This window comes from Pinus tabuliformis, chromosome 1_2 (assembly GCF_031772625.1).
Source record: "Pinus tabuliformis cultivar Carrire ecotype Pingquan chromosome 1_2, CPIR1, whole genome shotgun sequence".
Taxonomy (NCBI): domain Eukaryota; kingdom Viridiplantae; phylum Streptophyta; class Pinopsida; order Pinales; family Pinaceae; genus Pinus; species Pinus tabuliformis.
In genome coordinates this window covers 71,807,904-71,832,194 of record NC_142298.1, presented here as the reverse complement: position 1 = coordinate 71,832,194, position 24,291 = coordinate 71,807,904, and the positions used below count along the sequence as shown (strand labels likewise).

General features: G+C 42.3%; 1 protein-coding gene across 1 annotated transcript in view; it reads left to right on the top strand.

The window, feature by feature from the left end:
- LOC149204474 (uncharacterized) overlaps positions 1-24,291 on the top strand; it is a 325,325-nt gene that overhangs the window by 172,531 nt on the left and 128,503 nt on the right. The window contains exon 7 of the mRNA XM_089397135.1: positions 3,066-3,139. Within this exon, the coding sequence (XP_089253261.1) occupies positions 3,066-3,139 (74 nt within the window). The remainder of the gene's footprint in view (positions 1-3,065; positions 3,140-24,291) is intronic.

Here is a 24,291-nt window from a genome sequence, read left to right as displayed (position 1 = left end):
CTGGCTAGCCACCACATCTGGTGTCTCTTGTCTTGGCTTGTCTTCTGTCGATTTATTTATGTTCTATCAACATTTTACTTTATGTTAATGTGATTGCTAAACAATGAAATTGACATTGGGCTAATAAGAAGAAATTGAAGTAAATTGCACTAAGCATAGAACATACCATAACTTAACAAAATGACATACCTATGGATCAATCTTTATAAATTGTCACAAGAGCAATTTTGCCACAAATAGCTTCCCATTGATTTCATTCACTGGTATATGCACAACGCTGTCAAAACAAATTACAACTCGGCTACAGGCTCAATGATAAGAGTAATGTGCTCGATCCATGCTCTGTAATAGGTAGGTTGGCTCCTCTGAACCACACTTGCGCGTTTTCAGCATCTCAATGCCAAATGAAAAAGGCTCTCGTTAACTTGTGTGTGATCCCCTAAACCCCTGTCAAGCTATCACGACCACTTGTAAATTAGGTTCTTGGCCCCTTTGAAATATTTGACGACCCTTCAAAAAATAATTGTAAAATAATATTTACCTCCACCGATAGTAATTGGGCCCAACAAAATAAATTTTTGGCCTTTGATAAATGATTCGACCAAACTGCGTCAGTCAAAATTGCACTTTGGTCAATTTAACAAGGGATTCAGCCAAATAATAAAATTTGCCCCTTTTATAAAGATATGCTCTTGACCTCATAAAATAAATGGGCCTCACATAATATTCACATCTTCATATGAAAATTTTAGCTTTGTCCCTTCAAAAAAGATTAAAAAAATTTAAATATTTCACGCCTTCACTAGATAAACATTTGGCTTATGGCTTTGATACCACTGTAATATCCCTAATGGAAATTTTAACAATCGATACCAAAAATGAAATTGAACAACAAAAATAATCATAAATAGACACACAACTAACAAATTGATACACAAATAGATGCCAATAAAATCACTCAGCCATTTTATTAATCCACTGAAAAGAGTACATCAACATGAAGGAATAGTGGAACCTGAGATTGCTAACCAAGCGGAGAAAAACACAGAAAAATATCTTTGACCCAACTTATGAATGACTCTGGCAATGATGTAGATGGCTCGGTGAGAAGACTGCTGCAAACCTATAGGTGAGCCTCCTCGTTTTAGCTCTGCAAAATAGTCCCAATATCCAACAAAAATAGGGACAAGTCACTCTTGGAAAACCCAAAAACTCAAACCCACAAAAGCTGCCTCTCTAAGCAAGTGCAAGTTCCTATTCTGCGCCCAAAATACTCATAGAGTAGGCTGAAATATCCCTGTGACCACTCTGGAACAACTCCCAAAATGTAGCAATACCTCCCCTAGGGTGAGACTTGAAGTTCATTGAAGGAGTTGGAATCTCCACTTGGAAATCCCGTGTCCTAAGAAACATTGTTGACTCGGCTAAACAACTCAAACGAACAAGAGATTGAGAAGATAATTTGGTAATAGTCCCAAAATGAGGCCCTCCACTTCTACTTATACTTGCTGCTCCTCCTCTCTCCTTGTGGCCTCCACAATTCGACCTTCTTTCTTCTCTCTTCCCTCCAAGTCGAACTTCCTTAAGGGAGTTCGAATCTCCTCCTTGAGGTGGTCCCCACATTCTACCATCCATTTAATTATTCTTCTTTCTAATGTTTTGGAGCCCCCTTCTCACAAAAATTAAATTAGCGCCTCTTCATCCATTTTTCCTAAGTTTTATGCCAAAAAATGGTCCACCGCCAAAATTGCAAAACATTAGGACTCACTTAGCAGAATTTAATTAGAGGGAATATTACAGGGGTGTGCTAGATCCTAGTGGACCCATGGTCAAGTGGACTTGGAGAAGGAAGGTGGAGTAAGGGCTCATAATGTACAATGGGGAGTGATAATTATGGAAAAGGGATAGATGGAATGCGATATCTCAATCATGGATTCCCAATTAGTGCCCCTTCCTAAAGCAATAGGCCATTAGAGGTGGTCCCGCTGGACTAGGATAGTAAATTAATCCCCCATTTAAGGTTAGGGAACAAGACTACGACCAAAACCCTTCTTTCTTCCAAGTCACCCCACAATCCATGACAAATGCCCAAAATACAAGAAAGCATAAGCACCCGAATGCAAAATGAATAAAGTACTTTTTGACCAAAATCCCACCTTCCAACATGTGATCCTGACAAATGGGTTAGAGGATATATCACTGATGTAGTTGGCAGATATATGAATTACACATCACATCAGTTACTAGGTGGCTCTCAGGGGCTGCTGGCTGCTGGTTGGATGAGATTAATAGGAGAAAAATTCTCCTATGATGTCACCTACTTTTGGTGGGTAACAAGGACCATGTAGAGGAACCCTCCCTAGTGACACAATGATACCACATTATCATGCAGACTTCACTAGGAAACTTCAACAATATTGAAACATGTCTCCTAACCATCACCTAAACCCTTTTAGGGGTAGAACCATCATCCATATCCTAGATATGCATATATAGAAACCCATAATCAGATAAAATGCTCCACATCTATCAAAAGTGCAACCAAGGGGTGATCAATAAGGCAAGGAAACACTACCAAGCAGCAAGCATAATCAGCATCCAACCAAGGAGAAGTGAGACTCCCTTAACCAAAGATCTCCATCAAGTCATAAAATGGAATGAAGGGAAGGGGTTTCATGAATGTGTATCCCCCAAGTTGGTCCAATGCTCCAAGAGTATCGGCAGAAAATATCCATCATTGTGATGAAAATCACAAGATGGAAAATCATACAATATAAGTTGTAACACACCCCTTTTCCGAAGGTTTGTAATGAAAATTGAAAAGTGACTTTGGGTTACAAATTACAATAATAAATGACATGAACATTTACTTTATTTTACTCAAAATATAAATTGGGAGGAATAATAGAGAATATAAATTACTAGGATTGTAATGGTAGGTACTCAAGTAGTTTCTTGCAGTGTTTCTGTATAGTTCCGAATTTTGTTTGTTTGAAAATGTCCAACCTTACTTTATGAATCTGTTTTAAGAGGTTCCTTATTGTTCTTTATTATGCATAATGCAGGAGTGCAGTGTTGATTCTCCTGTTGATGCACCAGCATGGTGTCAAGCTCCTTTTGACCCAGAGGGACTTTTAAGGTCAGATATATCTCATATTTATATCAGCATAGTGATTGAACAAGCTAAGGTTTAGTGACATTGTTGTATAAGAATAATTTCAATTAATAGCACCTATTTAACTCATTGATAAAAAATCATGGCATTTACATTGTGTGCATGTGTGTTTTATTTTTTAACTGGAACTCGGAATTATTATATTAAAAGTGGCCATAAATGGCTATCAAAATATAGAGATATCTAATATGATGTTCCATACAAACTTGCATCTTTCAGTTATTGCTTATGAAATTTTGCACATTCTTACTGCTACTACAGAACTACTTAAAGTGTAGGCATACTACTTACAAAAAGTACCCAAAGTACATATGATTTTAAAAAACATAAAAACTAAGAAAGGATGTGCTGACTGTTTGCTTCTTCCTAGTTTTTGCATGCCCAAATTCCTGTCGTTGTTGGTTTAATTGCTACAGGATTTTTCAGCGTAATGACATTTTGCACATTATTATTGCTACTACAGAACTACTTAAAGTGTAGACATACTGATAAAAAGTACCCAAAACACATATGATTTTGAAAAACATAAAACTAAGAAAGGACATGCTGACTATCTGCTTCTTCCTTGTTTGTGCATGCCCAACTTCTTATCATTGTAGGTTTAATTGCTACAGGGTTTTTTTTCTTCTTTCCTACTGTCTTTCAAACTTTTTTTCATTTGTTGGAGTCCATATTATTTCTGTCAGTCCCAAATTGTCTTCATCTAGATGTTCTGCTTACTCTGGTGCCTCAACTCTGCCCACCTTGCCATTTCCCATGATCTTAATTGGCTCTTCATTCCTTGATCCAAATCTAGGGGTTGTTCCTCTTCCAGCAAACTCTATGATGTCAGTCCTTTTTGTATTGAGAGATCTTGAAGTACTAGTCCTGGTTGTATCAGAGGAATTTTCAAAATTAGCTGATGATCTTCCATAGAACCATCCCAGCAGGTGGATTCATGCTGGTGCTTCCTTCCCTTCGACCCTTTGGGGCATTGTGCTGCAATATGCCCTGTTTGGAAACAATATCTACATCGCAAATAAACATTTTGATATTCTAATTTCTGAGTCCAGGAATAAACTTCACCTTTCAAATTTATTTCCACCAAAAACCCTTGTTGAAATTCCAAAACATGTCATTTAAATTCCTAAGGCTAGTTGACTTCAAAACATAAGAGTTTCACATTTTTTTTTCAATTGAAATTAGAAGATAGAATTAGTGATCATCACCTTTCCAAGGTGCTCACTAAAGAAATGTCTCAAACCACTTTCTGCATGTTCACACTGAACCTGTCCAAGAAGTTCCTGCTTGAGCTACATTTCTCAACATTGTTTTTAAGTTTTCTCTATTATTTTCCCCACCCCCCTCTTAACAAGGAAGGAATTATGCACCAATCCCTGTTTGTATTTGAATGCTTCAAACTTCCCTTTTGCTAAGGGATTGGTCAGAATTTTAGCAATCTGCTGATCCGTGGGAATATACTAGAGCTTCACTGCTCCCTTCCAAATCCGGACTTGTATGAAGTGTTGAGAAATCTAGGGCATTAGGATTAAGTGATTTCTCTTGAAACGATGACTGCTTGTGAATAATTTTAACTTATTTAGATTAGGTTCTTCTCTTGATTTAGAGTATTATAGTGTTCCTTTTCATCAAACAACTACCAAATCATAAACAGAAAGGAGACAAGAGACAAAAAATGCAGGCGATCAGCCAGGGCCAAAAACTCTCCAACTTGAAAGGAAACCCCAAACAAATTCTTCTTCTTATAGAAACTTCAAGTAACGAATACCAAGACCAAGACCCTTGACACAACAACCTCTCCAAGATCAAGTCACAAGACCCTTCTTCACTGCTTCTTTTTCTTGCCCAAGTCAACACAAGTCAAACTGACTTCTATCACTGCAAATTTCGGCTACACTGGTATTTCGGCCTTCCTCCACAGATCTGCAATTCTCGGCTGCCTGAAACTTCTGCAAATCACACTTGTGGGCTAAATTAAGGTTCTTGATGATGTTTTCCTTCTTCTCTTGGCTTGAGAGCTGCTCCTTATAATCTCGTCTAGCACAATTGATGGTATAGTGACCTTTTACTTGGCTTCTATAAGGGCTGGTGTAACCCTACAGCAGAAACCTTAGTTTCTGTCACATGTGTGAGGAAGATGACCCAAAAACAGTCCCAAATTCCTTCACTCTTCTTTATTTGCTTCTCGCTGGTTATGAGGCTATTCTCCTTGTGTTTTTCAGACTTCTTCTTGCTTCAGATTGCTTGAACGAATTGTGTCCTAAGTGAGGCCGAGCTCACTTTATATATAGTGATATGTTCCTTTAAATAGGCTTGTTATCGCTCAAACTAACAGGGGGCCTAAAAGGGACTCCCAAAGGGACAACTGCTAGATCAAGGGCAACAATGGAGACTTAGCCCATTGTCACCTCAGTTAAGACTCCCTACTTTTTACGGAATTTCACTAATGGGAGGAGACCCAGTATATGGTAAGTCACTTGTGAAGGATGAATCAACAAATGGATGTGAAGTGATCTTATCAATCCCTTTCCTAGAAGTGGAGGCGGGGGAGGGGGAGTTTAGAATGGAGCTTGCTTGCTCTTCAAGCAAGGTACAAAGCTTTCTAGGAGAAGACGGTGAGGATTTAAGGGCTAGGTTCAATGAATGTGTCTTGCAAATGAGCTTCCCAATCCCTAAATTCCTTATTAAACTTGGTTCTCCAAGTGGTTCTTGAAGAATAACGTTTCAAAGGAATGAGACCACACAGGATCAAGTGGACCCAACCTTGGTTAAGGGGAGGGAGTTTAGCAACCAACGATGATCTTAACACAGACAAGGAAGGGGAAAGGATCAAAACAAGAATTTCCACTTAAAGGTGTCAAATTGATCCTATGAGGTACTAGCCTAGTCAACACAAGGCAAAAGTTTGATCTCAGAGCTAGGGCTTGGGATATCTCACAATCCCACTGTTGGAATTTCTTCAAATTTGGAGGAGACCTTGAGGCCACACCATAGCAGTAGAGGCTAGGATATTGAAATTTTTCTATGGTTACTTTGTTGGGAAAGTGATGCCCTAGGTGACCCAACTTGGTTAGACCTAGAAGAGAAGGGGAAAAGATGAAGAAAAATGGTTCTTTTGGTGACCACCGATTGGTAGACCAGTGCCGAATCTCTCAGGGAGAATGGAGTCTAGGAGAATGATGAGAAAGGACTTCGTTTCTCGGTCAAGGAGGCCTCAAGGACTACTTCGCTTGACCATTAGGGCAAGAAGAAGCGACCTTAAAGCTTTATACTTCACTCTGTAAAAAGAGATGGCTTATCAAGATTTATTCAATAGTAGAATTATCCCTAGGAGATTTTATTCATCATACATGGCCCATACATTGAGAGATACTATATAGAAACAATAATTCCACAATTTCGCAATTATGCAATGCAACAATTAGCCCTAGTATAGCGAAAATCCCATTCCAATGCATATGAAAAAGTAAAACAAGAACAACATTAAATGTGTGTACTTACATGTAAGAGAATATATCCAACCATTAATACATTTGGCGATAAAGAAGATCTAAGATAAGGAAGTCCAATCCAAACATCAAAATTCATCCATACTCCATTTTGTCCTCCAAGAAAGAAATGTGAAATTCTCAAGAGAGAGAATGATCTAATCCAAGTGATGATACAAAATGAATTCATGTCTCTCTTATTTATACACTCATTAGGAGTTCAAATTACCTAATTTGAGCCTACATTAGCCCATCAACTAAAATAATGTGCAAATAACTATCTATTGGTGACAAGCCCACCAAACTAGCTCATAAATAAAATAATAAGCCTCCCAAGAGGTCGAATAATCAATAGTGCATGTTGTTGGGCTCTCTAAGAGGCCCGATGAAGTCCATAAATGCCAAAATGATGAATTGGACTTCCAAAAGTAATGGAAAAGGGGTTGGCCCCTTGTTCTCCACATAATAAACCTGTGGTGCTCACAATGGTTGTGAGGGCACACAAGTGACTTCATGGGTCTCCAAGTGAGTCGAAGATGCCTGTAGACCATTTGTAAGGGCTCAAATGATTGTGTAAGTGATGCCACATCATCATACACGTCCTGTGTCATCTACCAAGTGCATGGTACAACTGTGGGGTTGGCTGGGCAAAGGTGAACCAGGTGCATCTTCCTCGTCCAATAGGTGAATCTCGAGCAATCTCTGAACATATCTGGGGATCCATGGAGTGTTTTCTACTGCTGTGGAGGCCCATGGCTCTCAACACACACCCTACATGTGCCAATGTAGCCCTTTGGAGGGTTAGGACCCCATATAGGGAGACCAAACCCAAGATGGAGACCACCTGCAATCCTACATAAGATCCAATGCGTCCCCTAGCCTTCCAGTACAACAAGTCATCAAGGAAATCAAGTAAAAGAGCTTACAAACCATGGACAATAGGTGGGGACTTCATAATGGCATGCCCTTCCATAATGGGCTTTGGCATGTGCTAATGTCTCCATACTCCAAATGGAGTTAACCAAGTATCCTATTAGGTGGTTTTATACTTCTAAAGGGGATAATATGTCCAAGGTACATCCTTTAAAGGGTGGCGGCATGTGACAAAGAGATGAATGGAGCAGGGGATGAAAGGGGCAGCCCTGGGCCACATGCTGGGGTACAAGGGTAGCTAATAAAAGGGAAGCTCACACTTGGGTATATAATGTATAGGAGGGAGCAATCGTGGTACATGAGGTGCCCGACCTTGATTTTTCCACCCTTCTTTATATGCCTTTTGCCTTTTTATGATTTTTCTTTAATTAACTACTCAGGGCTCAAGGGGTAAGAGCATGATGTGTGAGATATAGCAGTGGATATCCCCTTTAATGTAGGGCGGCTCATTGCCCACCAGGGGTTGGGACAATCATGGGTTCGTAAATGATAAAGAAGGCTCATCTAGGGCCTGTATGAACAATGGTGATGGCCATGATGATGGGGTAGAGCTCATGTATTGTATTTTCCCCACGTGCTAAATTGTGTTTGTATCGATCATATTTTGCATTTTGTGGTACATTTTCCTGTTGAATGTGGCCAATTATACTTTTCCTTTTATTTTCAGCTGCATCAACCTTCGAGGCATCATTCTATGCCCGACTCAAGTTGTGGGCAAGGGGAAGGGGAGAGCTAGCCCTATGTGGACCTAGTGGAGGAATGTGCACCTAGGTGGGAGAAATGATGAATGGGTTTATAATGAGTGGAAAGGGGGCAATATATGTGGATGAGGGAGCGGGACCACGCAACAAAAATCAAGGTTTCCCATGAAATTCCATCCCTAAAGCCAAATGGTTAGTAAAAGAGATCCCACGGGACTAGAATCGAAGGTTAACATCCAAAAGGGGCCTAGGGAACAAGAGTATTGACCTAGCCCATTCTTTACCCAAATCCCCCCATTAATCCATGCCCAAAAGTGTCCATGGTAAGCAAACTACAATACTCAATTACCAAATGACAAGGCATACCTTTAGGTTCGGGAGGTCCACCTTGAAACATACGATCATGGCAAATGGGTGAGGGACCACATGGCTGGCTCAGGCAGTGGAGAAATGGCACAATGAGCTAATTGGTGGCTGCAAGGGGTTGTTGGCTACCGACTGAGGATCATCATGGAGAAAAATTTTCTCCTAGTGATATCAACCACAAAACGGTGGGTAACATTTGGCTCCAACTGGGATATGATCTCTCGAAGAAGTGGACGAAGCTACTCGAATGGTAGGTCTCGACTCTCAAGAACTCCAACAATCTCTTGGTTATTGCTGACCTGTTACCTGCACATATCAACGATTGAACCCACAGGGCAACATGTTTTCATGGTGTCTTATGATCACCCATGCTTAGTGTTAGGCCATAAAATCAACAAAAAAATAAGATATGCGTCTAATCTACCATGAGAAATATCATATGATGTTAATTCTAATGCAAAATCAACATGAAATGCATCCTACTCTACCATACATATGATACAATATCAAGTCTCAAGGAAAGGGGTGATACGACTTTATTTGATCGACTCAGGCCAAAGTTTGTCGTTGAGTTAGCAATGTAGGAATAGTCCTCCCCAACTTTTCCATGAATCTTGATAGGCATTGGGTCTCTATCAACCAGGACCAAGTCCCCGACCTTATACTCCTTAGGCTTCCGCTTTCTGCTTGTTTTATAAATTGGTCATTTGAGAATACAAAGTTCTTGAGCCGGGATAATAGGAGAAGGCTTCTCAATTTCATGTGTTTCGTAATATGGTCTAGGCTTAATCACATGAGAGAGGTAGGTGGGTTCCCTATAAAGGACAAAAGGGGTTCCATCAGACTATAGGATGGTAGCATATGATAATTCCATTTGAACATGACCCCCAACAATAGCCCCCCATTTCCTAGATAATAGCCTTCCCCAAACATCAAGGATATCAATGACAACAACATCCATAAGAAGGGATATGTCGGGGTTCCTAGCCAAGGAAACCTTAAGGTCTTTTATGAGACCTTCCACCTCCATAGGCTTGGAGTTACAACCACATACCTTCTTATATGGTCGAGTGATGTTGAGACCCAATTGCTTCATAACTTTTAAAGGCATGATATTCGCGGAAGCCCATGAGTCTAACATACAATTGTGTAAGAAGAGGTCATTGATAGCCAAAGTGAGCATAAATGGTTCACACCTAGGGTTTCGGTCAGGAATATGAATGTTTTGTAATTCTTTGGGTAATTCTTCTTCCTGAATTCCTAGGGACTTCTTGATTTGTTGTTGTTGCTCGGGAAGTTTTGCAATTTCTTTCAAAGGAACGGGTATGGTTATTTTTCTTGCGGTAGCCCCTATGTTAATGTCAAGTTTAGCCTTTTTCCCCCTTTCCTTCTTTCTTGATGTTTTCCTTCCTTGGAGGATCCTTTTTTGAATTGACTTTGGTGGGGGGATCCTTCTTGGGAGGAATTTCAGGGGGAGACTCCTTGGTAGGGGCTTGCTTGGGCAATGAGTCTTCTTTAGATGGTTTCTTAGAGGTTGTAGGGTTTCTATTATTTTCCTTTTGGGAATATTAAACCCCTTTGAACCTTCCCTTGGTATCAGAGTTAAGAATAGATTCTTCCTTTTCCTCCTTAAGGGTGACCTCACTAATGGGAGGATGTGTATATGATCCTCCTAGCAAAATGTTGAAGATGTCAGATTCTACAAGGTTGGCCTGCTCATGAATTGTTCATCCTCACTCTCTTCCTCTTCACTTCCCTCATCCTAAGACGATGGGTCTGGCTCAACAACATTAATTGGAGCCAAAGTATTTGGGAATTGAGACAAACTTGGCCTATCTTCTTCACTTTGCTTTTTGGGAAAGGGTTTTCCCTTTGGAATATAACTAGATTTTTGGGCCCTTTCCAAGGCAGTGATTTATTCATGATAACCCTGTCACATATGTTGGCTCCTTCAATGAATTTCTCCATTTTCTTGAGGATGACAAGGAAGGTTTCTTCATGTTGATCTTTGGACTTTTCCTTCTTGACCTCGACTTTAGCTCTAGGGTGGTCAATGACATCTACCTTTGAGATTCGTAGGTTTTCTTCAACTTTCGTTGCTATCTCTTGGCTCCAGACAATTTGGAAGGCTTTTTGTACCTTAATACATAGGTTAAGCGGCCACCCACAGCGTTTATGAATTTATCAAGAATATTAGCTTTGGATGGTTTCAAATGACCAGGTATATCCTTGAACTACCTTATAAATTTTTTGAATGAATTCTCGCACGTCTTCCCTTCCCTTGGTTATTTGATAGAATTTTTCAATGTTAAAGGTTCCTAGGGCATTGCATGACCACCTCTTCATGAATAGGTTTTCAAAGTCATCAGAGTCTTCTATGCATGCTGGGGGATGGCTAAGGTACCATTCTCTTGCTTGTCCTTCAAGCAATAGAAAAAAGCATCATAAGCCCATCTTCATCAAAGATCATCCTAGGGGACATTTGCTAATAGAATTCCTCAATAAAACCATGGGTAGTCCAAGTAGCATCCCCTTTGAACTTGGGTAACCATCGGTTATATTTTTCAGGTAATGGTGTGTGATCATCACTCAATTTCAAAGGGGCAAAGACACTAACCAAGTGTCTTTCACTTTTGGTCATCTTGGGTTGGCCTTGTTTTGGGTTAGTGTTAGAACTAGACGACATCTTTGGGGATGAATCACTGACTTTCTCAAACTCAAGGAAAAGGGTGGTTCCAACAGGTGACAGAGTTCACTCTCCTCTTTTTGCAGCAACCCTAGTTAAAGGAGGAATGTTGTCGCCTTCAAGTAAACTAGGGGTTTGGACAATGAGTGGAGTTGCCAGAGGAATGCTTATAGATGTCGTTAATGAATCAATTCCTCAATGATTCACTAGGGAGGTAGACCTTCTTCCTCCCTGGCAATGATGCCAAAATGTTACTGCTCAAACTAACAGGGGGCCTAAAAGGGACAACTGCTAGTTCAAGGGCAACAATGGAGACTTAGCCCACTGTCACCTTAGCTAAGACTCCCTACTCTTTATGGAATTGCATCAATGGGAGGAGACCTGGTATATGGAAAGCCACTTGTGAAGGATGAACTAAAAAATGGATGTGAAATGACCTTAATGATCCCTTTCCTAGAGGGGGGGTAAGAATGGAGCTTGCTCGCTCTTCAAGTAAGGTATAAAGCTTTCTAGGAGGAGGTGAGGATTTAAGGGCTAGGTTCATGGTATGTGTCTTGCAAAGGAGTTTCCCAATCCCTAAAATCCTTATTAAGCTTGGTTCTCCAAGTGGTTCTTGAAGAATAACTTTTCAAAGGTATGCGAGCACATGGGACCAAGTGGACACAACCTAGGTTAAGGGTAGGGAGTTTAGAAACCAATGATGATCTTAATGCAGACAAGGAAAGGGAAATGATCAAAACAATAATTTCCACTTGAAGGTGTCAAATTGATCCTATGAGGAACAATCCTAGGGAACACCAGGGCAAAGTTTGATCTTAGAGCTAAGGCTTGGGATATCTCACAATCCCACCGTTGGAATTTTTTCAAATTTGGAGACCTTAAGGATACACCAACACATTAGAGGCTAGGAGATCGAACTTTTTCTATGGCTACTTTGTCTGGAGAGTGATGTCCTAGGTGCCCCAACTTGGCTAGACCTAGAAGAGAAGGGAAAAGGTGAAGAAAATGGTTCTTTGGGTAACCACCTATTGGTAGACCAGTGCCTAATCACTTGGCGAGAATGGAGTCTAGGAGAATTTCAGGTTAATTTTGCAACATTTTTTGAGCACCAGGGGTGGGGTTTCTAGCAGTTCCGTTCTAGCCAACAGTGCAGTTTTCTAGGCAACGCAGAGCATCATTGAAGCAATTATTTTCAGCATTTGATATTATTGTTTTATCACCCAGGTTCTGTCACACTTTCCATTAAGGCAAGCTCGGGTGCACTTCTTCATACTATTGTACTTGCTCCATCAGATTGATAAAATGGCTCAACTGGTTTCTGCTTCTAGAATTTTTATGAGTATTTACTGAATATTTAAAATTTTTGTTGTTGCATTTGTTTTTGCTTTACATATCATTGTTTATCCAAGTTTGGAACATTATAGTGGTATCAAAGCTCAGATCTTGGCTTAGCCATGGGGAATTTTCCTATGAGTGAGGATGATCGATAGAATATCACTTACAGGAGGCAAAGGTACCGAAGCAAGGAGAGGGAGTTGGAGATCACTCCAGACACAGAGGACCATGGGAAGGCAATGGTAACAAAAGACATGGGGGAGCCCAAGAGTAGGGAACAAGTTGCTTTGACAATCTCTTGAAGGCCCTGAGTGATTTGGCAAAGGGACAGAAGAAGATGTTGGATGAGATCAAAATGCAAAACTGGGCGTGGAGCACTCATTGGGAGTTTCTATTTGGAGAGACTTCGGGGGCCTCTCAACAATTTGATCATCTTTCACCTACTATGCAACACCCATCCTTGAGTGGGCCAACTCGAGCCACTCTACCTTCTTTCTTACCTTTGGCGCAAGGTGAAATGGATGGAGTCGACGATCAATCACTTATGGGAGAGGATTTCAAGCACTAGCAGTCCATGGGAGCAGACTTCATTGAGGCTCTATCTTTTAGAGACTTTTTCCAGCTCAAATATAATGAGAAGAGGCAGGGCTATGGAGGCCATGGTATGCAGAACTATGAGCTGCAACACACCATTGGGAAGATGTACTTTCCCACCTACAATGGCAGTACCAAGTGCACAACACGTTCTTGGGTGGAGAAGCTGGACACATACTTCCAGCTCAACCGGATGACAAAAATAGAAGCCATTGGCCACATTGCATTTGGAGGGTGAGGCACACGATTGGTGGTTTCATGGCTTGTCCACTCTGGGGCGTGCTAGCATGACCTCCTATGAGAACCTCACACGGAGAGTAATGGAGCGTTTTGATCGGAGGGATCTAGAGGCTCACTTCAGGGAGTTGACTCAACTCAGGCAGATAGGACATCCCAAGCATTATATTTCAGAGTTCTTGAGGGTCTCAGTCATGGTGCCAAATTTGTCAGATGCTAGGAGAGTATACACATTTGTGGAGGGTTTGACAGAGCCACTGCGGGGACTGGTGAAGTCACGTAGGCCCTCTACTCTACTAGAGGCAGTGACTTGTACGAGAGATTTGCAGGGGGCCATCCCCAAGACCCGGGCACCCTTTCCACCATGCACTCCCTACCCTCAGAAGGGAAGTGACACTAGAGCACCCCCAACACAAAGAGCAGCCCAAGGGTGAGGACAGTTGGACGATGAGACCAGGAGAGACCTCAGGAGGAGGAAGTTGTGTTTTACATGTCAGGAACCATGGGCGCTAGGCCATCGATGCACAGTAGGCAAGGCCCATTACATCAAGGTCTTCTTGGACATCGACCAGGAGGATGAGGTAGAGTTGAAGCTTGGTGGGGGAGATAGCGAGGATCCAGCAGAAGGGTACCACTAGCACCCCCACCACATGGGGTAGCACCTTTTGCACCATCTGGGGGAGTCATAGCTTCCTTGGCGGGGTTCCCAAATTTTTGACCATGAGGATCAGAGGCGCAGTGCAGGGGCAACATGTCTCAGTTTTAGTAGACAATGGGGCCACCCACAATTTTATTGATGCTCAGATGGTCCAGAGGAGGGACATCACCACAACAGAGTTTGAGGGGTTTTTAGTTCTAGTGTTGGGACACTGTTATCACCCCAAGAAACTCTCCTAGGTTGTATCTCAGAGATGCTCGGGAACATTACAAACTCAACAAAAATGTTGGAAATAGGTGGATGAATGGAAGGAATGATGCATATTCAAGCCAGATAACCACTTCTACTATGCTTAACCCCAGACATGGGTGAACACCCCCAGACTACAAGGCTTTAGACCACCAATTACTCACAGTTTGAGGATTAAGTGAACATGGAGAATATTGACCACACCAGCAGATGCACAAGACCATGTGATGGCTAGCTGCAACCAGTAAAGAGGTCTGCAAATCTATTTCCTAATGCACAGACAGGATGATAGCTCTCTGGCACTAAGTAAACAGAAACCTGCATAGCACATTCAATGATACATACTAGATTCTAACACAGAGGTGGGATGACAGCCCCTCTAATGCTAAACATCAAGAGCACATGAAAAATACATAACAGGCACAACCTAGAACAGAGTAGAAATGGAAAGTGAGCAATTAATAGCAAAAGAAGCTTGTATTAGCTGAAAATGAAGACCAGACGCTGCAGGTATCACAGTAGTTACAATCTCCAGAAGTTGAACCTTACATCAAAACTACAACCATCAACCTTGATTACATCTGTGTTCTGGGTATATATAGAGTTTGTTTACAAAGATATTTTGCTATTCTAGACATGGAGGGGTCATAATGGACCACCAACCACCTTAACTCTCTGATGGAGTCTTTGCTACGATTTGCTGGCTTTAATGAACAAATTGACCTTTTCTGCTGTTCGACGGTCCTTCTTTGAGCAGGTGGCGTGAAATATGGATGAAACTCCATAACCATTGAATGCATTTAACTGCTCGAGGTTGGTCCTTTTCTTCTCGACCACTCTGTTTGTTGAATGCGGTGGTTAAAAATTTGATACAAACAGTACCGGGACTAGTTATGCTCATCCTTCGGATGCACAAAGAAATTAGGGAGCTTGGACTTCTTGGTAGGCAGACAGAGTGAACGGAGGAACGAGGTGGACCGTCGAATTGCACAGATCAACGGCAGAAACAGTGCGACAGGTGCTATTGGGAAGGTAAGGCGAAGGATGATCACAGGCCATTGGATGAAGCAAATGAACGGTGGCGATTGATTTGCAGTGGCTATCGGGAGACATGAGATCGGGATAGACGATGGTCGTTGGATCTCATATGGTCTGATGACTCTAATCCAACGATGATCGGGGACGGAAGCTACGCGGACGATAACGAGCGGGGAACGTGCGAATGGCAGTAAGCAGTATTCCCCGCACTGCTTTCGAAGGACGATGGTAAACATACAACGGGCACGCGATACCATTGAACGCGCGACACGTGGTGGATGGGACGTGGCAAAAACCGTCGATATCGCGAGTTAACTCGCGGGCAATTAACGAAAGCGGGAGGTGCGATCGCTGTCCGATCGCGGGGTAAGATGATCGGACGGTGGGGAATGGTTGTGCGGGTTTCTGTGATGGGAGCTGTTAGATCAAACTGGCAGAGATCAACGGCTGGGGTTGTAGGGCGGCTTTACGAAGGCAGGTAAGCGTGCGGTCGCAGATTTACAAGGTTTTGTGTGTATCCAAGCCCGTGACTCGGAAAGGGCTTATAGCGCTTTTTTGCGAAGGCGCGCGGTTATGTGGGTCTGAGGGTTTCAATGCCCTGAGGCTTAAGAAAATGAATTTATGTGATTTTAAACGGAAGCAAAGGAGAAACAGAGGGAAATGGGCAAGGAATGGAGAAGGGCGAGGATATCTGGTGTAGGCCTTCTTTGAGTAGAATCAAGGACCGGGCTTACATTCTACTCCTCGAACATAGGCAACCTATAGCAGAGCTAACACTGGCTCCTTTTGGGGATGAGATCCTCCCTGTGAGGTCTCAAGAACCGCAGACCAATGCCTTCATACAAAACCAACTTAAAAAACATTGCCTAGTATTCCATTGGGCATGGAGTCTAATTAATTCTATGCTAAAACCTGTAAAGAAAATGCTTACAATCATTAAGGCCTGAGAACCTTAAACGACATAAATCTTCAAAAATTGGCCATCTGCTGGGCCATCAAAACTGTTTCCCTTCCTCTGGGCCTGTTCATCATAGATCTGCAAAATCGGGTTGATTTGATCCTCTACCTCAAAGAGTTTAGGGCATTTGACCTTATTTGGTAGATATGGATCAAATTTCATCCCCTTTCTGTATACTCTCATCCTTGGATGTTCTTCATGGGAGCCTTTGTACACCTGCTGAATAACCATGGTTGCTGTGTACTTCTCTGTGTCATTTGTGGCTTGCACAACTAATATGAATGGTGAACCAATGTATTCTTGTGCGGGGGACATAGAGACATCATCTGCTCCTTCATCTTTCTTAGAACAGTCCTCATCCAAGGAGGAGTCCCACAACTGTACACCCTCTTCCTCTGTCATCTGACAAGCTGCCTTTTCAGTCTGTGTGGAGGCCACCTGAGCAGGTTTCAGAATATCAAGACTGAGGTGATCAGTATCAGCCTTGAGAATGGAGCTATGACCTGCCTCAGTGCCTAGGGGGCAACTATGAGGGATTCTCTTTTGAGCAGACAGAGAAACATAAGATGATGGGGAGCTTTCTTCTCCCTTTTTGATCATTGGATTGGGGATAACAACAGGCTGGTCGCTTTGCAGATCTGCATAGTCATTAGAAGCTAGGCCGGCTTCGAGCTCAGACTCTCTGAGGATGGTAGGACCTGTTGTTGGCTGCTTCTGCTGATCAGCTTGTTGTTCTGCAGGTACAACAAACTGGTGAGCAGTGCCTATAGATAATGACCTCTCATAGGCAGCTCTGGTTAGGAAAGGGGCACTGCCCTTATCTTCCAAACCATGGACCTCCTCCTCTTCTTCAGGCTGCTCTTCTTCCATGACTATATTCTGAAAAAGGGTCTTCTTATCCCCCCAATGCTTTAGGAACACATCATCTAAGGCCTCAATGTCTGCTATAGACCTAGGGGGTCATTCTCTAAACCATTTTCTAGCCTCCCCATCTAGGCTTTGGACAAAAACCCTCATCCACACATCTTCCTCATAGATATCCAGGTTATCAGCATAACAATAAAAAAACTCTAGATGCTCTTCAGCTGTTACTCCTTCTGTACCAGTAAACTTAGGCATATATTCTTGATAATCTCCTGCAAGCATGGCATTCAAAGGGACAGGCAAGACCAAGGGTCCATAGCTAGCAGCAATGATTCTTTCTATCTTTGTGATGGCTTGCTGGCTTGCCATGACTGGAGTTAGGTGTAAGGATACTGGTAGACTGAGTGGTATGAAGCAATGTAATGGATGATAGAAACAGAGGAATATGATGGGCTGTATGGGATGCTTCTTTGGACTGATATCCGAAAGGGAAATGAATGACTAAGGAGCTTTATGCATCTCTGAAGGTGATTTCTTCACTAGCATAGATACATGGGACTTTTAAGGCTTACCTGATCCTAATGCTCCTTTCTGTGATGTTTTCTTCAACTTGACAATCTTCTCAGGGTCAGGCACTGGGTTAGCTGGTGATTTCTAAGGATTTCTTCGAGTATGCCTCACAAACTGAGCCAGGACTATAACGTGGAGTCGCCAAAGGTTGGTCTTCCTCCAGTGGAGTCGCCAGATAGATGATTACAACCAGAAATGTGCCCAGACCTTGTCTATCATCAAAATCTGGAACTGTGTCGTTCTCCCACAGAAGTTGAGCTTCAATCTCCTCTCCCCGCAACGGCGCCAATTAATGTTATCACCCCAAGAAACTCTCCTAGGTTGTATCTTAGAGATGCTCGGGAACATTACAAACTCAACAAAAATGTTGGAAATAGGTGGATGAATGGAAGGAATGATGCATATTCAAGCCAGATAACCACTTCTACTATGCTTAACCCCAAACATGGGTGAACAACCCCAGACTACAAGGCTTTAGACCACCAATTACTCACAGTTTGAGGATTAAGTGAACATGGAGAATACTGACCACACCAGCAGATGCACAAGACCATGTGATGGCCGGCTGCAACCAGTAAAGAGGTCTGCAAATCTATTTCCTAATGCACAGACAGGATGACAACTCTCTGGCACTAAGTAAACAGAAACCTGCATAGCATATTCAATGATACATACTAGATTCTAACACAGAGGTGGGATGACAGCCCCTCTAATGCTAAACATCAAGAGCACATGAAAAATACATAACAGGCACAGCCTAGAACAGAGTAGAAATGGAAAGTGAGCAATTAACAGCAAAAGAAGCTTGTATTCACTGAAAATGAAGACTAGACGCTGCAGGTATCACAGTAGTTATAGTCTCCAGAAGTTGAACCTTACATCAAAACTACAACCATCAACCTTGATTACATCTGTGTTCTGGGTGTATATAAAGTTTGTTTACAAAGATATTTTGCTATTCTGGACGTGGAGGGGTCATAATGGACCACCAACCACCTTAACTCTCTGATGGAGTCTCTGCTATGATCTGCTGGCTTTAATGAACAAATTGACCTGTTCTGCTATTCGGCAGTCCTTCTCTGAGCAGGTGGCGTGAAATATGAATGAAACTCCATAACCATTGAATGCATTTAATTGCTTAAGGCTGGTCCTTTTCTTCTCGGCCACTCTGTTTGTTGAATGCGGTGGTTAAAAATTTGATACAAACAGTACCGGGACTGGTTATGCTTGTCCTTCGGATGCACAGAGAAATTAGGGAGCTTGGACTTCTTGGCGGGTGGACAGAGTGAATGGAGGAACGAGGCGGACCGTCGAGTTGCACAGATCAATGGCGGAAACAGCGCGACAGGTGCTATCGGGAAGGTAAGGCGAAGGACGATCGCAGGCCGTTGGATGAAGCAGATGAACGGTGGCGATTGATTTGCAGCGGATATCGGGAGACATGAGATCGGGATAGACGAGGGCCGTTGGATCTCATATGGTCTGATCCAACGGTGATCGGGGACGGAAGCTACGCGGACGATAACAAGCGGGGAACGTGCGAATGGCGGTAAGCGGTATTCCCCGCACCGCTTTCGGAGGATGGTGGTAAACATACAACGGGCGCGTGATACCATTGAACGCGCGACACTTGGTGGATGGGACGTGGCGAAAACCGCCGATATCGCGAGTTAACGGACGGGCAGTTAACGAAAGTGGGAGGTGCGATTGCCGTCCAATCGCGGGGTAAGATGATCGGATGGTGGGGAACGGTTGCGCGGGTTTCTGCGACGGGAGCCGTTAGATCAAACCGGCGGAGATCAACGGCTGGGGTTGTAGGGCGGCTTTACGAAGGCGGGTAAGTGTGCGGTCGCAGATTTACAAGGTTTATTGTGTATCCAAGCCCGTGACTCGGAAAGGGCTTATAGCGCTTTTTTGCGAAGGCACGCAGTTATGTGGGTCTGAGGGTTTCAATGCCTCGAGGCTTAAGAAAATGAATTTATGTGATTTTAAACGGAAGCAAAGGAGAAACAAAGGGAAATGGGCAAGGAATGGAGAAGGGCGAGGATATCTGGTGTAGGCCTTCTTTGAGTAGAATCAAGGACCGGGCTTACATTCTGCTCCTCGAACATAGGCAACCTGTAGCAGAGCTAACAGAGACAAAACTATGCAGTGCACTCGATATGTTCCCGCTCTCACAGTGACCATGGGGAACTATTTGATGACAGACCACTTCTTCATGGTGGACATACTGGACACCAATGTGGTGATGGGTGTCCAATGGTTGTATTCCCTTGGCGAGTTACCATCGATTGGAGGCAGCTAGGGATGGAGTTTACTAGGATGGATGTTAAGCCGGTGGTTCTTCAGGGCATGTATTCGCATCCTCCACAGAGAGTTTCGGCCCACGGGATGGAGGTCGATTTGAGGCACGGAGACATAGCATGGGCAGTGGAGCTGAGGATTTCAGAGGTTGGAGGAAAGGCTAAGCTACCACGTCCAGACATACAGGGGATACTGGATAGATATCCTGTAGTTTTTGGAGACATACCACCAGGAAAACCACCTGTCAGGGGGTTCGAGCACACTATAGAGTTGGAACCTGGTGTGCAGGTAGTCATTACTACACCCTATAGGCATCCCAAAGCCTATAAGGATGAGATTGAGAGGGCCATTAGGGAGCTATTGGCATTGGGCCACATCAGACCAAGTTTTAGTTCATTTGGTTCTTTAGTCATGCTAGTGAAGAAGAAGGATGGGACTCTCTGCATGTGCATTGACTACAGGGCCCTCAACAAGAAGACACTGAAAAATCAATATCCCATTCCGCGTATTGATGAGTTGATGGACGAACTTAGAGGAGCCAAGTACTTCTCTAAGACAGATTTGCGGTCTGGGTATCATCAGATTCGAGTGAGGGAGCAGGATATTCCAAAGACAGCCTTCAGGTGTCATTATGGGAATTTCGAGTTCTTGGTCATGCCTTTTGGGTTGACCAACACACCTGCTACCTTTCAGTCATGCATGAACCATGTGTTTAGAGGCCAGCTGAGGAGATTTGTACTAGTGTTCTTTGATGACATCTTGATGCCACATAACTGACATCCTTTAAAAATCCCATGTGGACCTATGAGTTATGCCCACATAACCTCCAAAGTGAAGCAAGGTTACACCCTTTCATAAATTCGGAATTAAAACTAATTAAATCCCTGTTCACTTAACTTAACAAAACCCCATCAAATTATCGGAACCCAAAACAATAGAAAACCCGACTATACACCCGATCAACGAAAAACAAAGATATAACCTGTCAATGAGCCCGGTCCCACTTTGACTGCATCCGACCGAATCTCAAATAGATTTAACCCGCGTTGATAACATATCGGGTCCGACTTTTCCACCGACTTTGACCACTCTTACGAAGCCGATAAGGAATATAAATCCTTGATGTATAGATTTTCGGGTCCGTTTTTGAAATTAAAGTTTGATCACTTTATGACGTGATATTCGTTGGATATAGGAGGCCATCAAATCTACAGTTTGCGAGACTTCAACTAGCACATGGTTTAAAAACGGGCTTAACCCCCGCATTCGATTGTGATATAAGAGTTTGAATATGAGATCGACGGCTAGGAGCGAGTGTGGGGCTTCAGCCACGATCAAGAAATTCGCACTCCTACCCCCGCAGTTGTTGTTCATCGTCGGATCTGCCAGCCAACGGACGGTCCTGACTTATTTTGGGGTTTCTTCACAAAGTATCAATCAACTCAGTCTTTTGATGTTTCGGGTTTGTTTCCTGTATTAAACCGCATGCACATTCATTATTGAACACTTACGATCTTCTCAGAAACAGATCATCATTGATCAAACCTGTGATCAATGATGATTCATTCCTTCATTCAATCTCTGTCTGCTAATCTGGTAGGGATAATCCACATCAACTAGTTTTCTGTGTTATATACAAAACACACAGTCTTATCCTATCTTCTGAGTATCAACAAACATAGTAATTCTCAGATCCTCAATCCAGAGACTAAAAGTTATAAACACACTCAATACTAAATTACACAAAGAAATACACAATCCACACTGTATTCATATTGATAAATATTTACAGAAGAAACAATCACACTCGACTGTTTCAATTCTGCCCTCGCTCATCCATCCTATCTTTCCATCTGAATCTAACCTCTCACTCATTCCAAAAGATTACAATTTATACAAAATGTAGATTCATGAACCCATTTAGTTCAGATCTAGAAATCTCTCATTCTTCCCTAAAGAATCTCTTTACTCCACTCTTTTCTCAAACAAATGCTAATTTAAGCTTTCAAATCCCTCATATCTTATTCAAACCAGATAATCTAACTGCTTGGCCTGATCTCCACGCAGGGAGGATCAATCAGCTACTTGTACCCTTTTCTGCTAAGATTTTGACAACAAATAAAACACTCTCATACATTTAAATTAATAAAATTAATTAATCTCGTTTTCCAACCCTTTGTTAGCCACAACATGTGATCATACCATCACATTGTTGACTAGGTCTAAATGTTCTTGCATCACATCTTGATCTACAACAGGACATGGGAGGAGCACTTGTAGCATCTAGAGTCAATGTTTCCTATCTTGGAGGAGCAGCAGTTCTACGCCAAGATGTCCAAGTGCGAGTTTGGGCTGACATAGATGCTCTACTTGGGGCACATCATAAGCGTGGATGGGGTCAAGGTGCATGAGGAGAAGATCAGGGCCATTCGGGATTGGCCAGAGTCTAGAGATGTGGCAGCACTGAGAGGATTCTTGGGCATCTGTACTTATTATCGGAAGTTCGTTAAAGGCTTCTCACAATTGGCCGACCCCTTACTGATCTGACTAAGAAGGGGCTTTTGCATGGACAGATGGAGCTCAGGAAGCATTCGATTGCCTCAAGGAGGTGATGAGTTGTTGCTCGGTATTAGCACTCCCAGCTTTCACACAACCTTTCACATTAGAGTGTGATGCATCGAGTGAGGGGATTGGGGCAACCTTGTCCCAAGGAGGGCACCCCATTGCTTTTGAGAACCTGAAGCTCCTACCACATGAGAGGTCGTATTCCATATACGACAAAGAGATTATGGCCATAATGCATGCATTGGCCAAGTTTAGACAGTACTTGGTGGGCAATCAATTTCGGGTGAAGACAGATCACAACAGTGTTTGCCACTTCATGGGGCAACATGGCCTCAATGATATACAATAGAGATGCGTCAGCAAGGTGCAAGCCTACGATTTTGATATTGAGTATGTGCGGGAAAAGCACAATGTGGTGGCAGATGCACTATCCACGAGACCTGCAGGACTTTCACTCATGAGCATCTGCCATGATTGGAAGGCACAACTATAAGTAGAGTACTCCAAGGATTGTCGCGCATGCGAGATCTTGGAGAGCAACTATGCGAGTTCTTCTTATAGACTTCTTGCTTATCTTGAACAATGACCTCTTGTTGATACCCATTTTCTCTCAAGTGAGCAAGTCATCATGAATGACTTGCTTGCTTCTTGTAGTTTTACTAGCATTCAGGGTTATCCCCATGATATTCTAGAGAAAGCCATTGATAATTTTCCTTCTTTTCAAGGCAACAGTGCAATTAATGCTAATGACAATCTCAAGAAATTTAATCTTTGTGTGGCTAAGTGGTGCAACAATGCTAACCATAATCATGAAGACATTCAGATGCAACTCTTTGTCTTTTCCTTGGAAGATAATGCTATGGATTGGTTTCATGATTTTCCTAATAATTCTTTTGATTTTCTACGAGCTATAATCAATGCCTTTATTAATGAATATGGAGATAAGAAGAATGAAAAGGATTTACTTTGTGCCATTTATAGTATGAAAAAGAATGAAGATGAGACTGTTAAAGAATTTAATAGGAGGTTCAATGGCATTGTAAGAGATTTATCTCAAGATTACAAACCTCTTGACAAGCTCTTGTCAGACCATTACATTGATGCATTTGATACTGATACTTCTTATGAGTTGATGCACGGAAAACCCACTAATGTAAGGGCTACTCACACTTTAGTTGAGGAATTAGAAAAGGACAATAAAGCATCCGGGAAGTTTGAGATTACTGATTTTAAAGAGGAAGAAACTAAAGAAAATGAAAGTGATCCTATTGAAGAATTAGCTTAAATCATTAAAAGTATGCAAGTTAAGGAATTTAGACTTCTGTGATCCATAGCATTGTTCAGAAACTCTTCGGCAAAATCACATAACAAAACTTTTGTCGACGCGTTTCGAACCAACCAGTGTGGTTCATCGTCAGGACAAGTTGAAGAACCAATCCGGCTTAGCTTGATTAAATAGAGCGTGCAGAGACTCCAACGGCTAATTTTGACCTAATGATCACAGTCAAATTACTAATATTCTTGATATATTTAATTTTTATTATTCCTAGAAAACAGCTAAATCAGGTAA